The sequence below is a fragment of the Leishmania braziliensis genome, chromosome 36 (assembly GCF_000002845.2).
Source record: "Leishmania braziliensis MHOM/BR/75/M2904 complete genome, chromosome 36".
In the NCBI taxonomy this organism is placed as follows: domain Eukaryota; phylum Euglenozoa; class Kinetoplastea; order Trypanosomatida; family Trypanosomatidae; genus Leishmania; species Leishmania braziliensis.
Window position 1 is genome coordinate 1,649,030 of NC_009327.2, and position 23,882 is coordinate 1,672,911.

General features: G+C 56.8%; 4 protein-coding genes and 1 pseudogene across 5 annotated transcripts; all 5 read left to right on the plus strand.

Annotated features, from left to right (window-relative positions):
* Positions 1–2,298: 2,298 nt before the first annotated feature.
* LBRM_35_4510 (conserved hypothetical protein) lies at positions 2,299–3,597 on the plus strand (the record flags this gene model as incomplete). Its single annotated transcript, XM_001569020.1, has 1 exon — positions 2,299–3,597. The coding sequence occupies one exon, from the start codon at positions 2,299–2,301 to the stop codon at positions 3,595–3,597; it is 1,299 nt and encodes a 432-aa protein (XP_001569070.1).
* A 1,392-nt stretch (positions 3,598–4,989) lies between these two features.
* On the plus strand, positions 4,990–10,062 carry LBRM_35_4520 (conserved hypothetical protein; the record flags this gene model as incomplete). Its single annotated transcript, XM_001569021.2, has 1 exon — positions 4,990–10,062. One exon carries the CDS (start codon positions 4,990–4,992, stop codon positions 10,060–10,062), a length of 5,073 nt encoding a protein of 1,690 aa, XP_001569071.2.
* A 1,614-nt stretch (positions 10,063–11,676) lies between these two features.
* Positions 11,677–14,148, plus strand: LBRM_35_4530 (conserved hypothetical protein; the record flags this gene model as incomplete). The annotated part of the gene is made up of 1 exon (XM_001569022.1): positions 11,677–14,148. One exon carries the CDS (start codon positions 11,677–11,679, stop codon positions 14,146–14,148), a length of 2,472 nt encoding a protein of 823 aa, XP_001569072.1.
* Positions 14,149–15,450: 1,302 nt separating this feature from the next.
* LBRM_35_4540 (conserved hypothetical protein) lies at positions 15,451–19,155 on the plus strand (the record flags this gene model as incomplete). Its single annotated transcript, XM_001569023.1, has 1 exon — positions 15,451–19,155. The coding sequence occupies one exon, from the start codon at positions 15,451–15,453 to the stop codon at positions 19,153–19,155; it is 3,705 nt and encodes a 1,234-aa protein (XP_001569073.1).
* Positions 19,156–21,674: 2,519 nt separating this feature from the next.
* LBRM_35_4550 lies at positions 21,675–23,309 on the plus strand (annotated as a pseudogene). Its single transcript is given in 2 exon segments — positions 21,675–21,716; positions 21,720–23,309. Coding segments are annotated over 2 exon segments (1,632 nt in total).
* Positions 23,310–23,882: the final 573 nt, after the last annotated feature.

Below are 23,882 nucleotides of genomic sequence, written 5' to 3' on the forward strand. Positions count from 1 at the left end.
CAGACCATTTGCATCCACATGTACGGTGCACATGTGGATGGACGCGCTTCTGTATCTCGCTGATACTGCTGAAGGTAAGGCACAGGGAAAAGCGATCAAGCGGAAGGCCACTACCAAGTAAATGGCAATGGAAGAGAAGAAAAGGTGGGAGGATGGGAGGGAGAGCAACGACCAAACAGGAGAATAGCATAACAGCAGATGCCCCGCAGTCACATTTCTATTGGCTTAAAGGATGATACCATATGTGTGAGGTGTGGGGAGTGAGATGAGGGGGATAAGGAAGCGAACGGCGTGTAGACGACATCCATTTTTCTTTTGGTTGTGGCTGAGGAGGAGCGTCTCACAGGACAGGAAACATCGAACCGGTGTTCTGTGAGATGACGCAAAGCGAAAGCCCGAAGGAGAAGGGCTGCAGTGCAATGGGAGATGGAGGTGGACTGTGCTAAGCGCACAAGAGGACGTCAAACGCACCCCCCCAAAAAAAAAGAGAGCGCAGAGTGCGATTTGCTGTATTAATGCAAACGCAAACACCCACATGGTGAGTGTTGCTGTCTGTTTTTACCCTTTGTTATCTGTACTTGTATTTCTCTTCGCGTCTTTTGACTGTGTATTGGTACTGGATACACTCTTGGTGTTCTTCGCTCTCGTTCTCTATCAGCTTTCGTCTCTTTTCTTGTTCCTATCATGCACACCCTTCGCACGCATCAGCACACGCTCTTTCCTCTCTAGTTGAGTTGTTTACACTTCCTCTCCTTTCCCTTTCCCGCCTTTTGTTCATATTTTGACCACGAAACGCGCTACTGCTGCCTCAGCCATCCCGTCTCCACTCCAGCACTTTATTTCTCATATCCCCTACTCCTCTTGGCTGCTTTTTTTAGATTTCGTTGTGTTTTTTTTCCACCCTCTCTTTTTCGTCCCCTCCTCAACGCCCTCCCCTTATTGTGATGTTTCCCTCTTACAGGCTTTCGTTGTGATAGTCGCAGGGAGGAGCTGAAAAGATGGCTGTACTCCGCCCTTCACTTGCCCAAACCTTACACGTGTCTAGAGGCTTTTATCGTGGGCTTCAACTCGTTTTTCCGTTCTAGTCGTCTGCGCGAGTGCAGTGTGCTTCTGTTCTTCTCGACTGGGACACTGTCTGCGTGCACCTTTGCACGAATGACTGGGTTGGAGGTGCTGGACGGCAATGGTGTGGTCGGTGGGGGAAAAGTTAGCGACATCTTCCTCTCTAGGGCTTGTGTGCGGCGCCTGTTTTTTTTTTTTCGTTCTTTCTAGCTCTATACGATCCTTGTGAAGTTCATGCCGCTGTCCTTTGTCGCTTTCGCTTCGATCCTGTACGCCGAGGACGTGGACGGCGGCGGAAACCGAAAAAGAAGGCCTTGATGCTCGAGTAGTGCGCGATGACGAGACGCTCCAGGATGTGGGGCTTTTTTTTCAGTGCTTGTGAGAATTAATGAGGATTGGCACGTGGCTGCCTCCCACTCTCTGTATATGTTTGTGAGAACGCATCTCTGCGTCTCCTTTCATTTATTTTATTTTCTGTTGTGCTTTGTGTTTGACTCCTCATGTCCATCTGCCCACCGCCAGTTGTACGCACCGAGTCGCTACTCGCGACAGTCTTGTCTTCCTATTCTGCCCTTCGACTCCATTTCCATTTTCATCCCCCCCCCCTCCTCATAGAGCTCGTCACTCACTAGCCCTGCTCCTATTGAGAGTTTCCAGGAAGGGAAAAACATCCATAAGTAAACAGAGCAAGAAAACCCACCGAAAACAAAATAAAAGTAAAGGATGAAGCTTCAGTGTCACCGTCATGCTCACCAGCGGGTTTTAAATCCAGACATGGGATGGGGAAGAGAGGAGACGGAAAAAGGCAAGAGTCTCTCTCTCTTTCTCTCACATATATATCTATGGTGAGTGAGGAGCGGGGTGTGTCTTGTTAGTGCCTGTTAGCCAACCCAGCCTCGCTTACTCTAATAAAGGAAGCGTATGTGTGTGTGGTGCCGGGCCACACACGCACATACGCTGTTCTTCTTTCGACTCGTACTCTCTTGGTGCTTCCCATTTTTCTCTGGTATTTGCCTTCTACACTCTCTATCCTTCCCCTTATTCCTTCCCCCCATTTCCTCTTGGGCCAACTCTCTCCTTAACCTGCAAACTGAACCGTCTGGTGCGCGTCTTACGGATGTACGCCTCAGGTTTTTTTCCGTATCACACACAGACACACCAGCCCACGTAAAGCAGAACGGATGATATCTGGAGGAGAGCACGCACCTTTGCTTTTTCAGGGAAACTTCCACAACGATGGACTCCATAGTCACCAGACCCGCAGTGGCAGACCCTCCTCAGTCACTTGCTGCGTCGCATGACTCCACACCCGCCTTCATGAGTGTACTAGAGCCGTACAAGCGCTCTGGGCAGAGGCCTCCCATGGCGTCCAGCGGTGCCACTCAGCAGCAGCGGCTCCAACAACCGCTGCACACGGGCAAAAACAAGGCCACAACATCTGCGTTGACTGCTAGTAGCTACGTGTTGCCGCACGGCGCAGGTGCTGTCGCGCGTGGTGACCAAAACCGGAAGACGGATGGCGCTCTTTGTGGCATGCATAACTCGTATGCGTCGATCCCGGCAGCGCCGCTCGATCGTCCGTGTGACGAGGAGTTTGACGCGGTGGAGCGGCGGGCTCGCATGGCGCTGGAGCATATCGCGACACGGGATGAGGGCTTGGAGGCGAACATAGGTGATCATATCGAGGTTCTGCAGTCGTACCGCGCGTCGTGCGAGGCGCGTGCGATGTACCGCGAAGCGTACCTCGTGCAGCAGGTGCTGCAGAATCTGCGACTGGAAGAGGAGAGTCGGCACGTGCGCGGTATTACCGAACAACAGATGGAGGAGCGCAGAATGCTTGAGGAGGCGCACCGGCAGGAGTTCCGGGAGTTCCACCACTCCTGGAATGCACGCATCGATGCCTTTGAGGAGGAGCAGCTGGAGGCGGAGCTCGCACTGCTGGAGCGGCAAAACGAGGAACTAATTGGCTTTCAGGAAGAGATGCGAAACTTCCAGCCACGTCTTATCAAGTACAGCCGCACGCTGCTCGAGTCTCGCCTGAAGCAGCAGACACTGGCCAAGCAGCGCGACTACGTGGGGGCTCAGGCGCAGAAGGTACATGCCGAAGCGCTCGAGGTAGCCGATATGGAGCGCTTTGAGGCTGCCCGTACGAGTCTGTTTGAGCGTCGCGAGTACGCCTCGCGTCATCGCCACCAGCAAGAGCTATACGCGCTTCGTACAAAGATGGAGAGCCGCCGACTGTACCTTGAACGGTACCGCAAGCAGGAGCTCGATGTACTCTTGCAGCGCTACATCAACGTTCGCCGCTCTATGGAGTCGCAGCAGAACATTGTTCGCAACAAGACCGGCACACTTCTCCTGAAGCACGCGTGCAATAGAAAAACAGATAACAGCGGGACAGCCGTACTGGTGGAAAGCGCCGGCTCTGGCACCTTCGGAACCGTGGTGCAGCGACGACAGGCCCAGGAGCTCCGTGCTTTGCCGAGCCAGCCGGATGGCGCCTACACGGCAGGACATAAAGGAGACGAGATATAGCCAGCGTGTGAGAGGTTGCGTTTGTGTTGCGTCCTGTCGAGCAGCACCCCATTCTTCTCCTCTCAGTGGAGTGGGATCTCTGCAAACCTGCTGTCGTCTCTCTCTCTCTCTCACTCACTCTGGCGCTCTTCCCGTAACACTGCTGTCGTGCAAACTCGATCTTCACCATACTGTCGATTTCATAATGAGGATGTGTTGTAGCTCTTCTTTTCCTTAGATGCTCGATCTGGTGTTTCGTTTTTCCTCTTTCGCTCACCACACGTTTCGGGTAGACTTGGAGTGTGCGCTATACACAAATGCTGAGACCCCCGGATGCGAGTGCTTTCCCCCATTACGCGTTTTCTCTGGCAAATAGTGAGAGAGGGGGCGTGGGGTGTGACGGGTGCGGCCACATAGCACATATCGTTACAGCAGCGTCTTTTTTATATTGTCATTTTTTTGTTGTTCTGCGCGTGTCCTCGAACGCTGATAACCTGTCCTGTTCCCCTATCGCATGTTTGGATGCATACATGTATAGTGTCTCCTTTTCTCTCCCCTTTGATCTTTTTCTGCCCACCCCCGTGAGTACGGACACGTTCGCTACGACGATGTACAATTGCGTTCCTTTGGAGTCCTTTCACCGTGTTTCTGCGCTTGGCGAGTCTTTCTTTCTGTATCATGTAATGCCCAGAAAAACAGGGACATCAAGGGAGCCGGTGCAGTGCTGCACAGGGCGCACAGGATGGCGCTGCACCACAAAAGGACGTGATGGAATTCACCGCGTTGTTCTTTCCCCTCTGGCTCATCGCGGTTGCTCCTTTTTCTCTCCCTACACCAGGGTTTTTAATCATAGCCTTGCTGAGAGGTGTTATGGGGTTGGGCTATATGTGGCAGGGCGAGCCTGTGCTCACAGCGCGCGGGGCTCTATGCATTGCGGCGAGCACCTGCGTGGGTGCGTGTGTATCTTGTTTGGGCGCACATTGCTTGCGCCTATGTCGGCTGTCCTTTCTCTCTTATGGTGAGTGGGGCGGCAATCACGTTTAGGTCACTCTTTAGCGTTACACATACCTCTCTTCTCTGATCTTTCGTGTTTCTCTTTTCCCTTTCCCTCGGTTATTCTGCATCCACTCTATTCATGTGCTTCCTATCTCGCGTTGCAAACGCCTTCCACTCGCTCCACACACAGAGCACCTGCGCACACCAGTGAGAGGGTTTAAAGGAAGAAAAGGAAAGAGCAAAGAGGTGAACTAAGGGGGGCGTACCAGACACAGTTGGAGCCGCTGCAATGTGCTGAAGACTCCTACTCTGAATACCACTGGCATATACCCATATACCGGCCCACCAGCCGATAGATTCCAATACCCCCCACCCCGCATAGCGTGTGAACCTCAGACACGAACAAGCACACACAGGATGCTCGGGACGCTGTTTTTCGACGAGTCACATGTCAGTACGGCATTTCGGGCACGTGCGCGTCAGCAAGCGGTGGCCTTCGATGAGTCGAGTGCAACCAATCACCTTCCGCCGATCAGTAACACCAGAGTCTCGGCCCCAGACGACGGCGTAGTACGTCTACATGACGGTGGTGGGCTCGTGCCAGCGCACAACTGCGCGTTTAACTGCCGTGGCGAAGTGGCTTTGCCCTCTCTTCGAGCCGCACTGCTCTGGTGGCTGGATGCTGATGTGAGTGTGGTACAACTGCTTGTCGTGAACGATACACATAGCAGCAAAGCCACTCGCAGCTGTCAGTCACGCCTCTTAACTGTTGAGCTGCCTGTCGCTTCCCCAAGCAGCCTCGTAATATGCGGTGTGACTCGGAATTACATGGGCGATAATGGCGTTGCCGTGGTTTGGGTTCATCGCGGCGTTTCCGGGGAGGCCGAAGAGGAGGTATTGCTCCCAGGTTTCGTGCAAGTGACAGTGCAGCGTGAGGTGGACACTACCGGTCACAGCAACCTCCTGCTCTTCCCAGACGAGCAAATTGTTCAATGCGCACCGCTTTCACGCATACCGTGCTCCTTCTTCCGGAGCACACTGGCTAGAAGCGGCAGTGCTGCCTGCGTCGTTGCTGCGTTACCTGACGACGCAACGCAGCGCACCATCTCCATTGTTGTGCTCACAGATGGCTGTCGTGTCTGGCGCGCCGAGCTGTTCACGGATGGCACCACTGCTGTGACTGGGTTTCGAGACGAGTACCGGTACAACCTGCTCCGATCTTTCTGTGACTCCAACGAGGAGGTGCAGCTGATCGATACACGCAGTGTTGTTGCCGACCTGCAAGGACTGGCGAGCCCGGCGGCGTCGAACGCGTCATCTTTAGCTGATCCTGACACAGAAGAGGCGAATACTTTACCTCGTGGATCCACGTGGATTCGGCGACTCTTGGGCAGCGGCGGTCGTACAGGGGCGAACACTACCGATGGCGGAGGCAGGCCCGCCGCTGGCGGGCTGGATGTGGCGCTGCCTGCCACCGTGAGGAAACGCCTTTACGCTGCTGTCACGACTGTTCAGCAAAGCGGGTTGGTGGTGCTGACCCGGTGGAACGGCCAGGTGGAGGTGTATGACACCACCAACAACGCTCTGCAGCTGACGAAGGCTTACCCAATCGGGGTACTACCAGAGGCGATGCTCCAACCCATCGATGACAGCGTTTCAGGTCATGGTGGGAAAGTGACGGGAGGGAAGAGTAAGCTGTGCACACTACCGCCAGGGCCTATCGCACAGTGGGCCGCAAGGAGTCCAACAACGCAACTGTTGCATGTCGTCTCGTGCTTTGGCAGCGGGGAGGGGCGTGCGTGCTTCTGGAGCACACTCCCGCCCTTGGCGCCGTTGTCCTCGAGAATCATCGGACTCGAGCAAGCAAGTGATACCGGCGAAGTTCTGGCACAGCACTGCACGCTGAGCGTGGCGCCGCCAACGCAATCTAGCTTTCCACTCGCGTGCGCCGTGACGGCAGACGGGCGGAAAATGATCCTTGTGAGCGATGTCGGCACAGAGGAGGATGGGCACCTGCTGTGCACGCGCTCTCTCGGCGCACTGACGCTGCGTGGCGAGCAGGCTTACGAGGACGGAGTGACAACGGTGGTGCAAGTGATGGAGGCGGCGGATAGCCCCGGGCTGGGTGACCTACTGCGCATGGGTCGCATGCACGGATATCTCTGCCAGGGTGCACGCATGCAGGGCGTCATCGCGCAGGATAATGCGGTGCTGATGGTGGAGCGCGGCCCGCAGACGTGCCGTCTGTACACGCTTGAAGAGGCTTTTCCGGATGCGATGCGGATGGCGAACGAAGGAGTGGTGGTCGGTGTGGATGAAGAGGATGTCTACGCTACGGCACACGACACGGATGGCAATGACATCATAGCCGCGTACATTGACGGCGCACCACTGCTGTTGCATCGCGTGCACTATGTACCGCTGTCGGAGACACCGCCGCTCCTGCCAGGCACTGCTGCGCCGTCTGCTACCCACAACATGGATGGGTTTGCGCTCTACTGGGAGGGTGTCAACGTTGTACAAGCGTGCCCACATGGATCGCGGCTCATGTCGGATGTGCTGCAGGATGTCCTGCTTGCCACTGTCCCCGTCACGCAGCTTGTCTCGCTACCTCGATTTCTAAGCGAGGCGCACCTTAGCGGGTACACAGCGGCGCTGCATTGCAACGGGACTACAATGAAAGCCTTTGTGCGTGCAGCCATCCGTATTGCGTTGTCGCCGCCTTCGACGGCAGCGGCTAGCGAGACAGCACACGCGCTTTACTACTTCAGCCGCCTCTACACAACGCACGCTACTCTTGGTGAGCTGCTGTCTCGAATCGTTTTTCTCACCACCACATATCTGGGCTGGCAGAGCACCCACTCTCTTTCATACGCATTCTCCTCAGCTGCCGAGGACGACGCCGCATTGAACACTGCGGGTTGGGCGTCGCACTGGCTCATCACAGCCCTGGAGGTGCTGGTGGCGGCGTACCACGCTGTGCCTGTCGCCGGTGCTGATCTAGCCCAGCTTGCCCTTGTGGACGACAGCTTGCGCCAGCCATCTTACAAGGCCATTGTGGCGGCATTGTTGCCAACCCTGGGCAATACGACGGCTAGCGACAGCGGCGACTGTGTGGCCACTGGTTGGGAGATAAGTACGCTGTCCATGGTGCAGGTGGCAAACCGTCTGCTCCACTGCGGCACGCCCTCGACGGCGCGCGCTTGCGGGGTCTGGGTGAAGCAGCTTGTGCACTGCTTCCCTCTTCTGCAGCACTACCAGGTGTTGTCCCTGCTGAGCACAGCAGCGGCTTCTACGCAGTCTGAGCGTACGCTAGTGCTTTGCGAGCAGGTGTGCCAAGCACTGGCTAGAGAGGCACCCGGCGATGTCACGGCAGCGCTTTTGCTGGAGGGATTGCTGCTCACGGACGTCTCCGGCCCCGGCTCTGCGTTTCTCCAGCTCTCCCTTGATGAGGTAGCCGCGTTTCTTACAGCCGACCCAACGCTAGGGCCGAAACTCTACGCCATCGGCGTGCTGCGTCGCACCACAATGGTCGGCTCGCTGCACCCATCTTTGAGCCACTCCATCACTCACCGGTACCTGTACACTACGCTCGCAACGTGCATCGAGGTGATGGAGCGGATGCAGAAGTGCGCCTTGGCTACCGCGTCCGCGCCGACGCTGGTCCCCTTTCCGCAGCTGCGCCGCGCGCTGGAGGAGTTGCAGGTGGATGTGCTACTGGCGAGCGCTCTTGCGAAGGTGTCGGAGGGTGATATTGCGTGCTGCTTCCACGATGTGCAGACAGCGCTCGACTTCATGACACGCCACGAGTGCCTGCCATCGTACTCAGAGCTGGTGCAGGTGATTCTCGGCCACATCGTCGAAGTTGCTTGCGCGTCGCAGGCGAACATGAATGCGCTGCTGCGCGCCACGACCCTTGGTGCAGCCCAGCTGGAGGAGGCGCTGATTCTGCGGTGGTACAACTACATTGCGCGTCTGCCGACCAAGAGCGCCACGGAGGCGACGGAGGCACTGCGGTACCGCGCCATTATGGGTTTACATCGCTATTTGATGAACCGCCACGCCTACGCCGAGTGCGCAAGACTCATGTCGAGCTTGGCCACGCTCATCCGCTGCTCGCCACGGCGCCGCAGCGCGTCGGCTGGGATCTCGGTAAGCGAACTGGCCGGACTGGCACTGCACGCGGCAGAAATGATTGCACCTTCTGCGCCTATGGCGGAGACGGCAGCTGGTGAGCAAGCTGGGACCAGTCAAGTTGCATTCCCTGGAGTCCCTCATGACCCAGCGCTGATGATAGGCTCGCCGTTGTCGCTAGGGTACTCATGGCAGCCGTCAACCTCGGCATCCCTGATTCCTTTCGACCTCAATGCAGCTGCTCTCGATGCGCCGGCGCGTGGGCCTCGCTGGCTGACGCGCACCAACATTCCCTGGTTGCGCCGCCGCTTGTACCAAGCCCACTGCGAGCGCCAGTTGTGGCGTCGTGGCTGCCTGCTGGACTGCACCGACCTGTGGGTTGAGGGTGCGCCGGCGGACGCCTACCAGGCTGGCGTGGAGAAACTCGTGGCGGCGCTCATGCAGGCGCGCCTTTGGCCACAAGCCTTTCGCTTTGCCTGCCTGTCTGCTGTGTACGACCCCTGCACGGTGCTGGTCGAGTGGGCGGTGGACCTGCTGCACGCGCCGCGAAGGCACGGCGGCGAAGAAGCCGAGGAGGAGGAGGAGGAGGAGGCCACGCACGCTGACCGGAATGCGGCGTGGACGGAGCTCATCGGCTACTGCGGGGAGCTCTCCACTCTGGAGAACCAATTTTACGCGTACGTGCGCACTGTCACTGAAGCGCTGATGTGCGACTACTTGCAAGTGCCGACAGCGCTGCTTGCGGCCCACCGAGCGGCTGATGCCTACACGGCCATGACAACGCTGTTCCACGTCGCGCTAATGTTGCGCAAGCAGGTGGAGGCAGCGGAACTGGAACCGCAACGCGGCGAGGAAGACGGAGACAACGAGGAGGATGCAGATGAGCTGTTGTTGTCTTCCTCACAGCGAGAGGCTGGGACCACTGCTGCCGGTCACCTCGCCGGGAAGCGAGGCACAATTTCGCTAGAGTCCATGCGGTGCAATGTGTGGCGTGCCTGGTGTGCAGCAGCTCGAATTGGCATTGACATGGCCTCTGAGCGTCAGCTGCGCCGCACTACTGTTCCTCTGTTCCAGCGTTTTGTTGGCGCAGGGATCGGCGCCGGCGAAGTCATGGCGGAGGAGGAGGAGGCGGCGCAGATGCAGCCTGAGGCCTCCGGGGAGCGAATAGTGCTGGATGCTTCGTCGATCGCGCGCAGGACGTTTTCTGCTTTCACAGCTGGAGCGCTTGATCCGATGGCGGTGTGCGCGAGCGAGCTGCTGAGAATGCCAGCCTATTGCGTCTCTCTCAACCTTGTAGCGCAAGGCGAGACGACGGTGCGTCAATTCCAAGACATGATGGGGCGACCTTGTAGTTGACGGGCCGACAGGTGAACGCTGAGCACCAAGCGAAACAAACAAGAAAAGGGAGATGGCATTTTCGACCGCCACTTGTACTCAGATGTGCCTTGTAGCAGTGAACAGGAAGAGAACGGAGATGTACTTTGCCCTCCTCCTCTCTGGCAGTGAGACTCTCTCAGACTTGTGTTTGTTAATTATGCGTTACCTTGCCACTGGGATAACATGAGTAGTATGCAGATGTGCATCTCTGTCGAGTGTGTGAATCAGGCCTGGGGGGCAGGGCTGTGCGGGCTGAGGGATGAGCGACACACCTTTTCTGCCTCACTATCTCAGAGTCTAACCGCCTTGTTGTCCCAGGCCACCTTATCGATTGACTCTTTTCGCATCCTTTGTTTGTGTGTTTTCGTAATTCGTATAGAGTTTGTCAGTGTGTCCGTGGCTGTTTGCGACTTGGAGGACACGTTTGGAGTCGTCGTGAGCGTGTGCTTCACGTACATGTCGTTGTGGATTGGCCTTTTTCGTTTTCCTTTCGTGTGTTTGATGGTTTCGGTGTAACGTCCGGAGGGCGACCACTCATAAAATGGACGTAGTTTCCCGCCGTCCCAAAGTGTGCAGAAACGTGCTTGTCAGTAGCGTGTGCCACGCTGGCCTGCCCAGTGCCCCCATGTGTGACTGCCACAAATCATCTGACTCCGCTGCATCATGTCGTAGCATCAACGCCTGCGTACTACGCGACGAGGCACCCCCCCCGGGGCCACTTCACCTCTCACAGACTTTGGTGTGCCTCCCTCGCTCTCGCAAATCATCGTTATAGCGAAGCTTCACGGGCCGATGCCTCCTTGTGCGCTGTTATTCTAATTACTGTGACACTGGTGCACACAGACCCATACTCACACATCCGCGTTCTCACCACCTCTTGTCTTGTTTTTCGTTCCCCTCCTTCTCTTGATGCAATGACGGTTCCTTCACGTGCACGTGCGTGTGCATTGCGTGACGTGCAACGTACATTCTTTTCATCTACACCGCGCACCCGCCCACACCCACAGACGCAAGCTAGCCATCTGTCTATCATTTCCGGTGAGCTTCACTGGGCTTCTATAGTGAGTCCTCCTTTCCCCTCTCCTGAAGTGGAGCGGAGAGCGAAGCAAATCTTCGAATCCTCCGAGAACAGAAAAGGTTTGTCAATGGACACGTGACCACAACGTGGAGACCAAATCCCTACCTACACACATAAGTGTACGTGCGCTTTGCCGCTTGCTTCTTGGAGACGAACAACGAACGAATAGGAGACTCGCGACTTGGTGTGAGCTGCACTGGCCGCCTTATTGCGTCTTCTTTACACCCACGCAAAGAGACTACGCAGCAGGTGTCCACTGTCGTTGCAGTTGCCAAGGTCTCAGAGGCGATCTAATTAAATTTACCCACATTGAGCTTTGAGCTCAGTACCTCTTTCATACGTGTGCATTGCTGTGCGTGTTTGCTGCTAGCGCTCACCTTCCGCTTTCGTTGTTCTCTTCTCCCCTGAGTAGCACGTAGAGTACGCGGACGTCTCCTTTCGAAGTGGTGTTTCCTACGCCTATCTCATATATTTCTCCTTTATACTCTTTCTAGCGTAGCTGGGTGGATGCCATCATGAAGCGCTCTCGTCAGGATAATCGTCATCTTGGCCCAGCGGCGGCCGCCATGCGCCGCCGTGACGTGTACCGAGACGGCCGTCAAGCGGAGGAGCAGGTGAGCATTCAGAAGCTCTTCCGGGACGCTATAGCGATGCAAAAGTTCCACTCCCCGAACCAGTCTGGCGCCGCAGCCCGTGTGATGATCCACAGCCGTGAGGAGCTTGCCTTGTATCGCCAGAAGCGGCGCGCAGAGCTCGAGGAGAGTGTGCGGCGTGGCTTTAAGGCGATCGGCAACTGGATTCGCTACGCACGTTGGGAAGCGCAGCAGTGCGATTTTGACCGCATGCGGGCTGTCATGGAGCGCGCAGTGTCCGTGCACGGCGAGAATCCAAGCCTGTGGCGCGACTACGCAGAGCTGGAGGAATCGAGCGGGTTCATAGAACATGCTCGTCAGGTGTGGAGTCGTGGTGTGACGGCGCTGCCGTCGAGTGTAGACTTGTGGGTTAAGTACCTGGCCATGGAGCAGGCAGTGGGTCACGATCAGCGGGTGCGAGACGTTTTTCATCGATGGCTTTCCGGGGACGCGGTGCCGTCGTGCGCATATCAGCTGGCTGCCCTTTATGAGGCCCAACAGCGGCGTCAGGCAGGCTGCCGCGACCACCTTCGCCGCTGCGTTGAACGTTTTAACACGCCAGCGAGCTGGTTGCTGTACGGCGCCACCGAACAACAAGTCTTCGGGGATTACGAGCGTGCCGTCAAGGTACTTGAGACAGCAATGCAGGCACTTCCCGATGAGGACCTTTGGGGGTCAGAGGTGTGCCCCGTGCCGCTTGCGCTGGCAGAGGCGCACGTTGCCGCCGGCAACATCGTGCAGGCGCGCAATGTCTTCCACAGCGCCCTCGAACACGTGGCTGATCACCCCCTGCTATTAGAGAAGGTGTTGTCGTCCTACAGCCGCTTTGAGCGCCTGCACGGAGACGGTGCGCTCTCTGAGCAGGTGGCGCGACTACGCACTATTCAGCTGTACGAAGAGCGCCTCCGAAAAAACACGAGTGACTTTGACGCCTATCTGACGTTGTACTCCCTCTATCGCGACCAGGAGCGTGAGAGGCGACTGAGCGCAAGCGGCCCGCCCAGCAACGCGCTGTCAGCGGTGAGAAGCAGCGCTGCAGCAACGTCGGCAGCACTTCTCCACTCGCCGGCTGCTGCAGCTTCTCCGTCTCGGCAGGTGCTGGCGCGGGCACTCCAAATGCCTGCTCGGGACCCGTATAGTGCCCAGCAACGTGCTGTTTTGGTCATGGAGTACGCGCGTGCCTGTGAGGCTGAGGGAGAGCTGGATGAGGCAAGGCGCACCCTTGCGGAGGAGATCAAGAGCTTCCCCTTTGACGCGGCTCTGTGCCCGCGGCTGTGGGTGGAGGCGGCCGCAATAGAGGAGCGCCACGGCGGCGCCACGCAGGCGCGTCGGCTTCTCCGCGCCGGATCACAAGTAACAAAAGATCCGCGCCTCTTCGAGGAGGCAATTCAGTTCGAAGAGCGTCAGCGGACCGCCGTAATCGAGGGAATGCACGCCACAGCGCACTCGACCACGCAGTCGTCGATGAGGGAGGTGGAGGAGGCGTGTGCACCGTACGTGGCGGAGTTGCGTACAGACTATCAAAACGCCATTCAGGCTTTCCCATTTGACGTGCAGTGGTGGCTCCGCTACGCGAAGTTGGAGGAACAGCAGCAGGAGATCCCGCGCGCAGACGCACTGTATGGTGCCTGCATCCATACCTTCAACGGTGAGGCTGAACGGGTTACGTCTTTTGCGCACCGCTACGACCTCCTCGGCCATGTCGACGCTGCCTGGGCACACCGAATTCATCTTCACACGCGGCGCGCGCGTGCCCTGCAGCGACAGGTGTCGCGGTGCAAGGGGAGCGCTGTGGACGCAGAGACTGCTCGGGCGGAGTTGACGACACTGCAAGAGGAGCTTTTGCGCTTGTATGCGGCCCTCCTGCAGGACGTCTGGAATGCGTACCGACACGAGGCGGTGGCGTGGTTTTCGCGGTACTTCGAGGCAGGTGAAGGCAGCGGTTCCGGTGTGCTCGCTGGTGCCGCACCAAAGACGTTGCCCTCGTCCATCACACCTGCCACCGCGCGTTGGTCGGAAGCAGTGGAGGCGGTTGCAGGATATATGGAGCGAATGGGCGCTGTGAAAGCACGTCAGGGCACCCCAGAGAGTGCCCTAGCTGCCCTTCGTGCGATCCTCAAGTCAATGGTTGAGACAGAGCGTCACGCTATTCGCCGATCTCTTGGCTGGACCGAGCAGACCACACAGTTTGACGCCGTACAGAGGGCGCGCGAGTGGGGCGAGCTGCTGCTGTCGCCACTCCTCGAGGAGTGGAGCAAGTTTGAGCTCACCCACGGTGGGTCACTGGAGGCTGTTGCAGCCGCGATGGAGAAACCCTTGAAGCGCCGCACGCGACTCTTCAAGACGCGGTCGTAGCCAGAGCGCCAACGCGAGAAAGGCCGCGGGGGACTATTGCAAGATTAATGATGCCACCATTTGCTCCCAGTTGTCGCAGACGCGACTGCTAAGAATAGGCACTTGTGTGCGTGTACATGTGTTGGTGGTGGTTGGGTGACTTGATTGGCAGCAAGTAGGTCAGCGTCATGGTGTAGTCGCATCGCCCTTGCGCGCGCTTGTGAGTAGGCGATATGTCTCTTAATAGACCTACCGAAAAGACGAATAAAAGAAAGCATGTCATGCCATCATCGTGCTGTTGTCAGTGATGTGTTGATGAGCAACCACAATGTCTGTTCCCGCGAGTCATCGATGCCTGTCGGTGTCTGACCATGTGAAATCACTCCTCATCTTCACTGGCTCTTGTGTTGGCTTGTTCCACATCAGCCTCCCGTCACATGGTGGCGGTGAGGGGGGGGGGACAGCTGCTTCTTCCATTGAAGTGAACGAGTCTACATTACGACCACCGTCTTCTGCGGATTAGAGCAAATAGTTGTGGACGCGCGTGTGTGCGCGTAGTTGCGGCTACCACTTCAACTTTCCCTGCTTTCCTCTTTCCTCCCTTCTCTCTCATTGTGTATGTGTGGGTACGTTTGCTTCCCTCGCCCCCTTCTTTCTCACGGAACTCTCGGCGTGCGCCAGTCCATTTTTTCCTTTTGCTCGTTCCCCCTCTTCGTTTGTAATACGCAGCGTGTGCGTGGCCGGGAACGAGACAGAGGTGCTGGAGGATACCTCGTGTTGTGCGGTGCTTTCCTGCTCGTTTGTGCAGTCATTGAAGAGACTATGTGCGTATTTGGGTGGGGGGTCGGTGTCACTTCTATTCATTTCTTTCCTCTTCTCCGAGCGTATGTCTCTTTGCACGCGTGGCCATACGGATACACACTGACAAACCTCTTCCCCTGCCGATCGTTTCTTCGTCATTGGTGGCAAAATAAGACACTCCGCCACTCCTGACCGCTTCCTCTTTTTCTGTTTTGACGTCTCTGCTGTGTTTCATCTCGCCTTCCCACCTCCCTTCCTCTCTCTATCCCCCTCTCTCTCTCGGTATATGTGTGAATGTTACCCTGCTGTGCTCTCTTTTTCGTTTTGTTGCCTACCACATCTCTGTACCATTCGACCACCTACCCTCCCCCCTCCCTCTCTCTCTTCTTGAAACTCATCACCCGCCCATAGTAACCGCGCTGCTGTGCATCAACACCACGTCTTCTCCTTTAAGAGGCTCTTCTGGAGTGACTGCATCTGCCTTCTCTCCTGTCTCTCCCGTTCATCCACACCTGTGAACGCATGGAGCGGACGGTGAGTGAGCTCATATCGCAGCAGGGCCCTACGCCGCACATGGGTCAGCTGCGATGCCTGATGGAACGTCGTGGCTTGCATAGTCTCAAAGGCTACAAGAAACGCTTCTGGGTTGTAGATGAGCGTAATGGACGGCTAGAGGTGTACAAAAATGACCAGGAGCACGTTCCCATACATGTCTTTCGTGCAGCGGACATCCGTAACGTTATCTACGCCGATGACAAGCAGAACCGCTTCTTCGTGATGATGGTACAGACACGCGGGCCACGCGACATCAAGTTCCGCATGAGCAGTTTTGAGGAACGCGAGTCCTGGTCCAAGGCGATTACGCATATAATGGACGTCTACTCTGCCATCAACAAACACAAGAACGTGCTAGGCATGGTGTTGCGGCGTGCCAAGACCGTGTCGGAGGCGCTCGGGGTGAACATCTCGATTGACAGCGGGCGCCTGCTCGCTGAGGTGCCGGAGGACTTGCTGCAGTACGTTGCCGAGGCTGTCGACATTGCCTTGGCGAGTGTCACGTCGATTGCACGCTCCTTCAGTGAGGTAGAAGTGGACATGCCACGCAGCTACATCCTCTACGTGCACGCTATCACTGAAGAGCAATCACCGCAACAGCCCAAGGAAACTAAGTATAATCCGGAAGGGCGCACCATGACCATGAACGTGTGTCTTCTCCGTGTGAAGTCAGAACGGGTGAGTTTTTCAGTGACACAACCAGAGGAGGTGTTTCGGCTGGTGCAATCAAACGTCTTCCGAAATCCTCTTATTGAGGGCTGGATAGAGAGTGAGCCGAACTGTGCGCGTGCGTGCGCTGACATCCAGGACTACCTCGGGCTGCCTGCAGCGCGGCGTAGCTGGATCACGTTTCAGTGGGGCCAGCATCTGAGCGACAGCGCCAAGGTAGAGGCCTTTCTGCAGAGGTTTGTGACAGTGACGTTCTTCAAACGAGCGCTGCAGAGCGTCAGGGATGCTGTGGTGCGTATAGAGCGGCTGATTGCTGACACGAATGCGCAGGCGACCGCGAAGAGCTTCATGGGGGGCACCGCTGCCGTTTCAACGCGGGATGGTGGTGGTTTATCGCCGTTTAGTGTATGGCGTCCGGTCACGACTACGGGCGTAACCGTGCAGCCGGACAGCGCTTTTTTTTTCGGCAATAACGGCACTTCCGCTGCGACTGTGACTGGAGGCTTGAGCGGTGCAGCGGCAAATGGTAATGGAGGCGGTGGCTTTCAGAGCAACCAAGCCTCGTTAGCTGTTGTGACAAACAGCGCTGCGGGTGTCGGTTCCGACGCCGCGCTTGCTATTCAGCTTATCCGTGAGAATGTGGCAGGACTGTGCATCCAGCTGGATAAACGCGTTGTCGAGAAGGCTACTGTACCACCACCGATCGTCACATTGCACGCCTCCGAGTACGAGCAGCACTGCCAGCCCGCGTTCCTGCTGGTGACCAAGTGCCGTCGCGTCTTGCCTCTCAAGCACCGCGTGACGGGCGATGTGCTAAGTGACGAGCTCTACGAGGTGGGCTACAACGCCTTTCTGCAGCAGCAGCTCAGTCTGCTGCGGATAGAACTTAATGGTATCTTTTACAAGCAGGTGAGGGTGGTAGTCATGTGGGATCCCCTCTTTCGCGCTGCCGCAGCCCTGAAGACTCCGATTAGTATAGAGGAATTGCCGCACCTTTTGCGGCACGTGAAGGATGTTTGTCTATCTAGGCTACAGCACGTTGTACAGGTTCTGCGCAATGCACACACCGATGTGCCTGGGCATGTGGAGGATCACAATTACCTGTACAACGCCTTCTGCAGCTGCGTTGGGACCGTCGTAGTCAACTTCTTGCCGTATACGGTCAGGAGCGACGCGAGCGTTGTTGAGCCAAAGTTGCAGGCTGGCGTACTTACCGACACGCTCTACTGTACCAAGGAGGAGTCAATGCCGAGCTTGATGGCGGTTCTTGGTCACGTCCACCGGGGCGGCAACCCCAAAACGACGCGAGCCTCGCTTCTGGGGACAGGCTCGCACAGCGTTGTCCTGTATGCGGCCGAGGCAAAGCTTGGGGCATGGTGCGAAAACTACTTCTCCAACCCTAAGCACGCGATTCCAGACTCGCGAATCCAACTTGTGGAGGACGAATTTGACAGCGACACGGATGGCACGTCGGTTGGGATGCTGCAGGACACCGACTTTGGCGAAGCTGTGGCCTACGAGCGTAGCGCTGAGATTGGACTGCTGACGATGCAGCGAGTCGTGAACGCCATCTACGACTCGCAGTGCCAAGCACCGGTGGATCTGAAGATCGGCTGCGACGACATTATGCGCGCCATCCACGCCTTCGTCTCCTCCTTTGGCGATGGCAAGCGACCCAGAAAGCACGATGTGGCGCGCGTCCTCATCATCAACCTTCAGCGCCTGCGCCAAATGTATGTGCGTGCAGTGGACGACGAGACCACGTCGCTGCTGACGTTCGAGCAGGCTCGCCAGCTTCTGCGCGACTTCTGCGAATACAAAACAAACGAACAATACATCGATGTCGCGCTGCGCGAGATTTCGAAACTGGGGATAGAGCCATTGTCGCCGCTGGTGGAAGAGGAAAACAAACGCCGCAGCGAGTTGCACCAGCCGGTGGAAGCGGCGGAAGAGGCAATCGATATTTACGCGACTGACAGCGGCGGCCGGCTAACGGGGAGTAATATCTATGAGTACAGCCCCAACACCCGGGGCCCGAACGCGGTCAACTTTAGCGTCGTGAGCAGTAGCACTCCGGTCGAAGCGGAGATGGTAAGGCGTGGCAGCAGGCGCTCCTTGTCGCGGCGGCGGTTCCAGAGCAACGGCAATCGGGTCAGTACCACCGCCCCTTCCCGTTCCAGGGAAAGCCCATCAGCGGTGACAGAAGGGCCGATGTCCGACCGCAGTGGCCTGCACATTCGTCTTTCCTCCTCAGCGTCCGATGCCTTCGACTTTGCTTCTGTCACAGAGGTAGCGCTGATGGAGTTACTGCCTCGCGAGGCCCGCCTTGCTCGTCTAGCGTTGCGTGTCGGATTTGTCTTCGGCCTTGAGAACACGGGCAAGTCACTTATTATCAACTCCATGCGCGGTATTGCAAGTCCGACAGTGGCGACGGTGGGACTCTCTCAGCAAGTTGTCGCTTTTGACGAATGGGTGTGGGCGCTGAATGAGCTTGGCGGCCGTGAGAGCTTCCGCAATAACTGGCGGTACTATGCACTCCGCATCGAAACCGTTCATTTTCTCGTGTTCGCTCTCGACATCCTCAACGTGCAAGCGCTGAGCGAGGCGCAGCAGTACTTGAAGGAGGTCACCAAATACTACCATGACGCACCGCTGCTTGTCATCTTCAATAATTTTCGAGAAGGACACCGCCACTTTGACATTGCCGAGTTCGAGTCTCTCATCGATCTCGATAAGCTGCGGAGGCGGCACGGTTCCGAGGTGTTCTCCTGTGTGTGCGACATCACAGTGGTGCACTCGAAGAACCGACAGCTCCCCCCAAAACTGCGCACCACGCTGCGCAGTCTCGCCAACCTGCTCATGGCCCGCTCAAAGGATGAAGATGGCGGGGACGGGGGACCTCCGCCGGTGCCGAAGGTGATGACCACTTCCATCTCCGAAAGCGTGGCGGGTGCTGCAGCTGGCGCTGCAGCAGCTGGTGCTGGTGTAGGGCTCTCGCGTTAGAACACACCTCTGCAACCCACAAGTACTGTTGCTCTTGGGGTAAGGGCAAACCCTCCCGACAGTGCCACTGCAGCGACAGCCACCTCCCGGCCACTGTACCAGCGCTACTAGAGGTTGGCGAGCACGAGTGAACACACGTCTGAGGGGCTTTTCTATTCTTCATATCCTGCCTTCTCTTGTTTTTCTTCATTGATCCGCATGTAGGGCGCTCTTTGTCACTGGCTCTCTCTTTTCTATGTGCCGTTCAAGCTTGTTGCCTGTACGGGGTTGATGCAGTAGAGGGTGAGAGCCTCGAGGTGCTTCTCTCACTGTATCTCTCCACCCCCCTCCCTTTCACCTTTGTTTTGCTTACCCTCACAGTCCACATGAATCAATCTCCAGCTCGCTCTTCCGCTGTCTTCTGCGCGCTCTCTCTCTCTCTCTGTTTTTTTTTTTTTTTGTGTGTGCGGACACTCATAGAGAGGGGTACTGACACCCTCTTTGTAGCCCCAATTAGCCAACAGCAGCAGTACAAGAACAACATGACCTTTTGAAAAGGACCAGCGTTGCCTTCCTCACACGAACGCAGGACTCGGCTGAGTTAGCGCGTTGAACAATATGGGACAAACACCCGGCGAGCAGTACGACAGGTACAAGAAGGAGTGCGTACATGCGTGCAGGCTGGCATGTTCCTGGATGGTGCCTCTTTGTGGTCCCGGCACAGCTGACGGCTGGGCACTCTGCTGAAATGTCGTTCTCCGCTCTATGTGCGTAACTCTTGTACTCCTTAGAATGCCCTCCATTTTGTCATCTGCGCTTTCCACATGTTCCACCTCCCTGCTCCACACGCCTGCAGGCCTCCGATTACGCGCTCACGTTCTGCGCCTCTTTGAACCGCACGCACATTGCCCTTTGTGGTGTTCCTCCCTTTCTCACCGCTGCGCACTGCGACGTTTGCTATGCTGTCTCTTCGTCGCACTGCTCGTTGTTCTCACCACCCACGGCTCAAACGCGGGCCCAAATCCATACACCGGGTGCTTGTCTGTGCGTAGCTTGCACGTGTGCATTTACGCTTTGGTAAGCAAGCCACCCCCCTCCTCGCTTCTTCGTATTTTCGCCCAATTGGCGTACTGTTCTCCCTCCTTGTGGTGCTCCCACGTCTTTCGCTGCTTCTCGACCGTGAAGCTCACCTTCCCCCGTTTATGTTCGCCTCTCTTCTCACCCTCCGCCTCGCCTCACTTCGCTTCACTGGGTTTTCCACCCTGCTCAAGCCAGTGTGTGAGCTATCTTTTGGGGTGCGCTATTATTTGCTGCGTGCCACTGCCGATTGTGAACTTGCTAGCGTCGCTGAAGCGACCGGCGAACAGATGGGGTTTGGAAGTGTCAGTGCACAAGGGTGGCTGCCGCTGCCTTAATGTCGGGGCTGAGACGGTGCCGGTACAACTCCGCAGCTCACCTCAGTGCCGAGTCCGTCCTGGTCAATTTCTCGGGGAGCTGCTCTACAGAGGACACATAGGCGGCACTCTGAACAGAAGCCTGGGGAACACCGGCACCCAGTTTCCCTCTCGTTCATGTTTCCGAGCGTCTAGTGAGCCCAGCCAGGCGATGCTCAGGCGGTGAGGGCAGCGTTTGGGACGACGTGGAAAGTGAGGAGGCGTGGTCGCCACCGGACTTGGTCTCTACTGATATGGTTTGCTGAGTGACGTTGTCTTGTGGGCCTTTGTTTGTGTTTTGTGTCTATGTTGGGGTGCAGGGGGGTGGGAAATACCCTCGTATCACAGATATCTTGCCTCTCTCTGCTTCTGCCCGTGTGTGTGTGCCTGTGTGCCTGTGTGTGTGTGTGTGTGTGCCGGTTTGGCATTTTGCACTGCGTGTTTACCTCGTTGTCCTCTTCACTTCGTGCGTGACGCTCCTTTTTTATGTTGTTGTGGCGCACCCCCCCCCCCCCTAACCCCAAACCCTTTTTTTTTGGAGAAAAACAAATGAAGAGACACACGTACTGGCAGAAACGCACGCGTGCATGCGCACGTAAAGAGAGGCAGAGGAGGAGGTCGGCTCTCTATGACCCTCACTCTCCCCATTAGTCTTGGTCTTGAATTGATTATTCATGTCTACCTCTACCTACACTACACAGTCACTCTTTCTTTTAGTGTCCCCGCCGCTGTTTGGTGTCGACAACCCAGTAAAGTACTATTCTGTTGTGCAAGTGATGTGGGGCTGACGCTTGTTTCTTTGTTTGCGTTTGATCATCTTGTAGTAGAGCCGAGGTGGTGTGTTTCGCTGCTAGACATGGAAAGGGGATCGAGCGCAAGACTCATGAGACGCATGCATCCTATCCTAGTGCTGGTATCACGCCTTCATGTGCATCGCCACGCAAGACATCGCTCCATCTCTCTCCACAGGAAAGTTTACACCGATGCTTTTCTGAGTGAAGTCGTGTGCTCACCGACATCATCCGCCATTGTATTCATCCTCTCTCTTTTTATCTCCATTCCTTCAGCCGCACGCGAAGACACCCCTCGTCCCCCCCAATAAAAAAAATGTCCGCCACTCCCGAGCGGTCCACAGCCGGGTCGAGTTTTTAACTCGGTGAGGGCCCGTCACCTTAGGCATTTGTCAAGTATGCCAAAAAGAACCACATATTTCTGCCCCCGAATGTGTCGTTTCTGATTCCAACCAAGACAATGGGTATGAGTATTGTTGCGGCCTATTCTCTTCCCACTGCAAGCATCGTGATTAGCTGTCTTGAGACCGCCGGGGTATCCCCCTACATGAAAGAAGTAGCCACCTCGCTGTGCGCAGCTGCACTGCATGCAAGCCCGGCCGCCATGGAAGACGCAGCACTTATCGATGTTCTGGCGCTCATGGCAGAACTAGTCCGAGCAAACTCACTGTGGCCGCCATGGCTAGGGGTTTGTCCACGCATGGAACGTCATCTCTTTGACCTCAACTCCGTTTAAGCAGCTGTGCTAGGTACGGGGTGTGTGATGGGGTGTGAAAAGAGCACTGCTGTGGAGCCTTCTCGCGCTGCCGAGGACACAGGTGTCGTTGCCTTGGCAACATTGGGGCTGGGCGCTGCCACTGGTGTGGTGGAGGTGCTCGTCAAGCTGCGCGTGACGCAGCGGTGGGCCGCTGCTCAGGCTATCAAGGAGACCTTTCCAGATGTCTGACCTGCCAGTGAAGTCGCCTTTGGCCTCTCTTGGGAGGCACTTTCGCAGGTGTTCTCCCGCCGCTTTCCCCGCGAGGGACTTACTAGGCGAGAAGTTTCCTACGTTTTGCCCGGCCTCGACATCTTGAACCGTTCCTTCGCTGCTAACACCACTTTTGAAGCTCGTAGCGGTGGCTGCAAGCAGCCCACTGCCTTTACTGTGGTCACCACTCGTGCGATACAGAAGGGAGGGCAGGCGTGTGGCTGTTACGGCCGCATCGCAGCCGCGCACTTTGGCGTCGAGGTTCATCTTGTGACCAAAAGGCGGTAGTGCAAAACGACGTAGTGCGCTGCTCGACGGCGTCTCTCGCGACGGTGGCGACGATGCTGCGTTACTGGAAGGTCGCGAGGAAGACTCCGAGGTGTATTGGGAGCTCATCGGCGATTGCCGCGTACCTGCAGAGTTGCTTCAATGGAACTGCCTTGGCAGCGGGAACGGTGGAAGGTCAGTTGAAACGGGCTTTTTTTTGGCGGCAATTCCGCAGCGGACGTCGAGGCGCATCGATAGGAGATGGTGCAGCGAGTGGAGCAGCTGCATCGTCTGGGTCTCTTGTATGACGAGGGGCTTTATCTTGTGCGGCCATACGCGACGTGGGAGGTGGAGGAGGCTGCTGAGCCGGTACACTCCACCGTTCGCTGGAGGGTGCCGGCTCGGCACGAGAAGAGGGCAGCTCAACACCGCCGCGTGCTGGATTCTACGGCGTACCTCCTCATTGCCCCCAAGAGCGTGTACGACGATGCTTATCACTGCATCACCATCGACTGGGAGCCACCGTAGTCGCCGCAGCTCTCCTCCGCGGTACGAGACTTCGTGCGCATCAAAATTGCTGCACCACAGTGGCAGCCCGATGCAATAGGTACTCTCTTTGATGACTCCACTCGAGTTGTGGTGCGCGGCCAGCTGCTGCACGACGTGCTGATCTCTGAGATTGAGACGCTGCGCTACTACGCTGATTCCTTTGCTTGAGTGGCTTCAAGTCGCAGCAAGCACGGATGGGCCCCGCGTGGCTTGAATGATAGGACGCGCATCTGAGTGCATGCGTACCTGCATGTAGGAATGCAGAGGATGGAGTTGACAGCAGGAGCGGGTCGCTCCGCACGCCTCCTGTTTCACCGCCTCACCCCCCCCCCCCCCCCCCCCATGTCGAGCAGTGTCGCCTGTCTCTCCGCCCCAGCCTTCTCTCATTTCCCTTCGTCCTTTCCTCCGCTGATGTCCCCGTGGCTCACGAAAATGCGTCTAAGCCGATAAACGAGATGCCAAAACACTAAGGGCATAGACATGACATTTGACAAGGACGAATGGCACTACGTGTGCCTCCCCTCCTTCTCCCCGACGAGCATCCTGCCTTTTTGGTGCTCTTCTCTCCCACACCCGTGACACTGTGCCACGTCGTGGGACGGAGTGCATCATAGCCATTAGACAGCAAGGCTGTTGCGCTTTTTATTCATTCTGCGCCGCATATGCAGTACATCATGCGACCTGCAACACCCCTCCCCTTGTGTTTCATTTTTGTTTCCCTCGACTCCGCACTTTACCCCT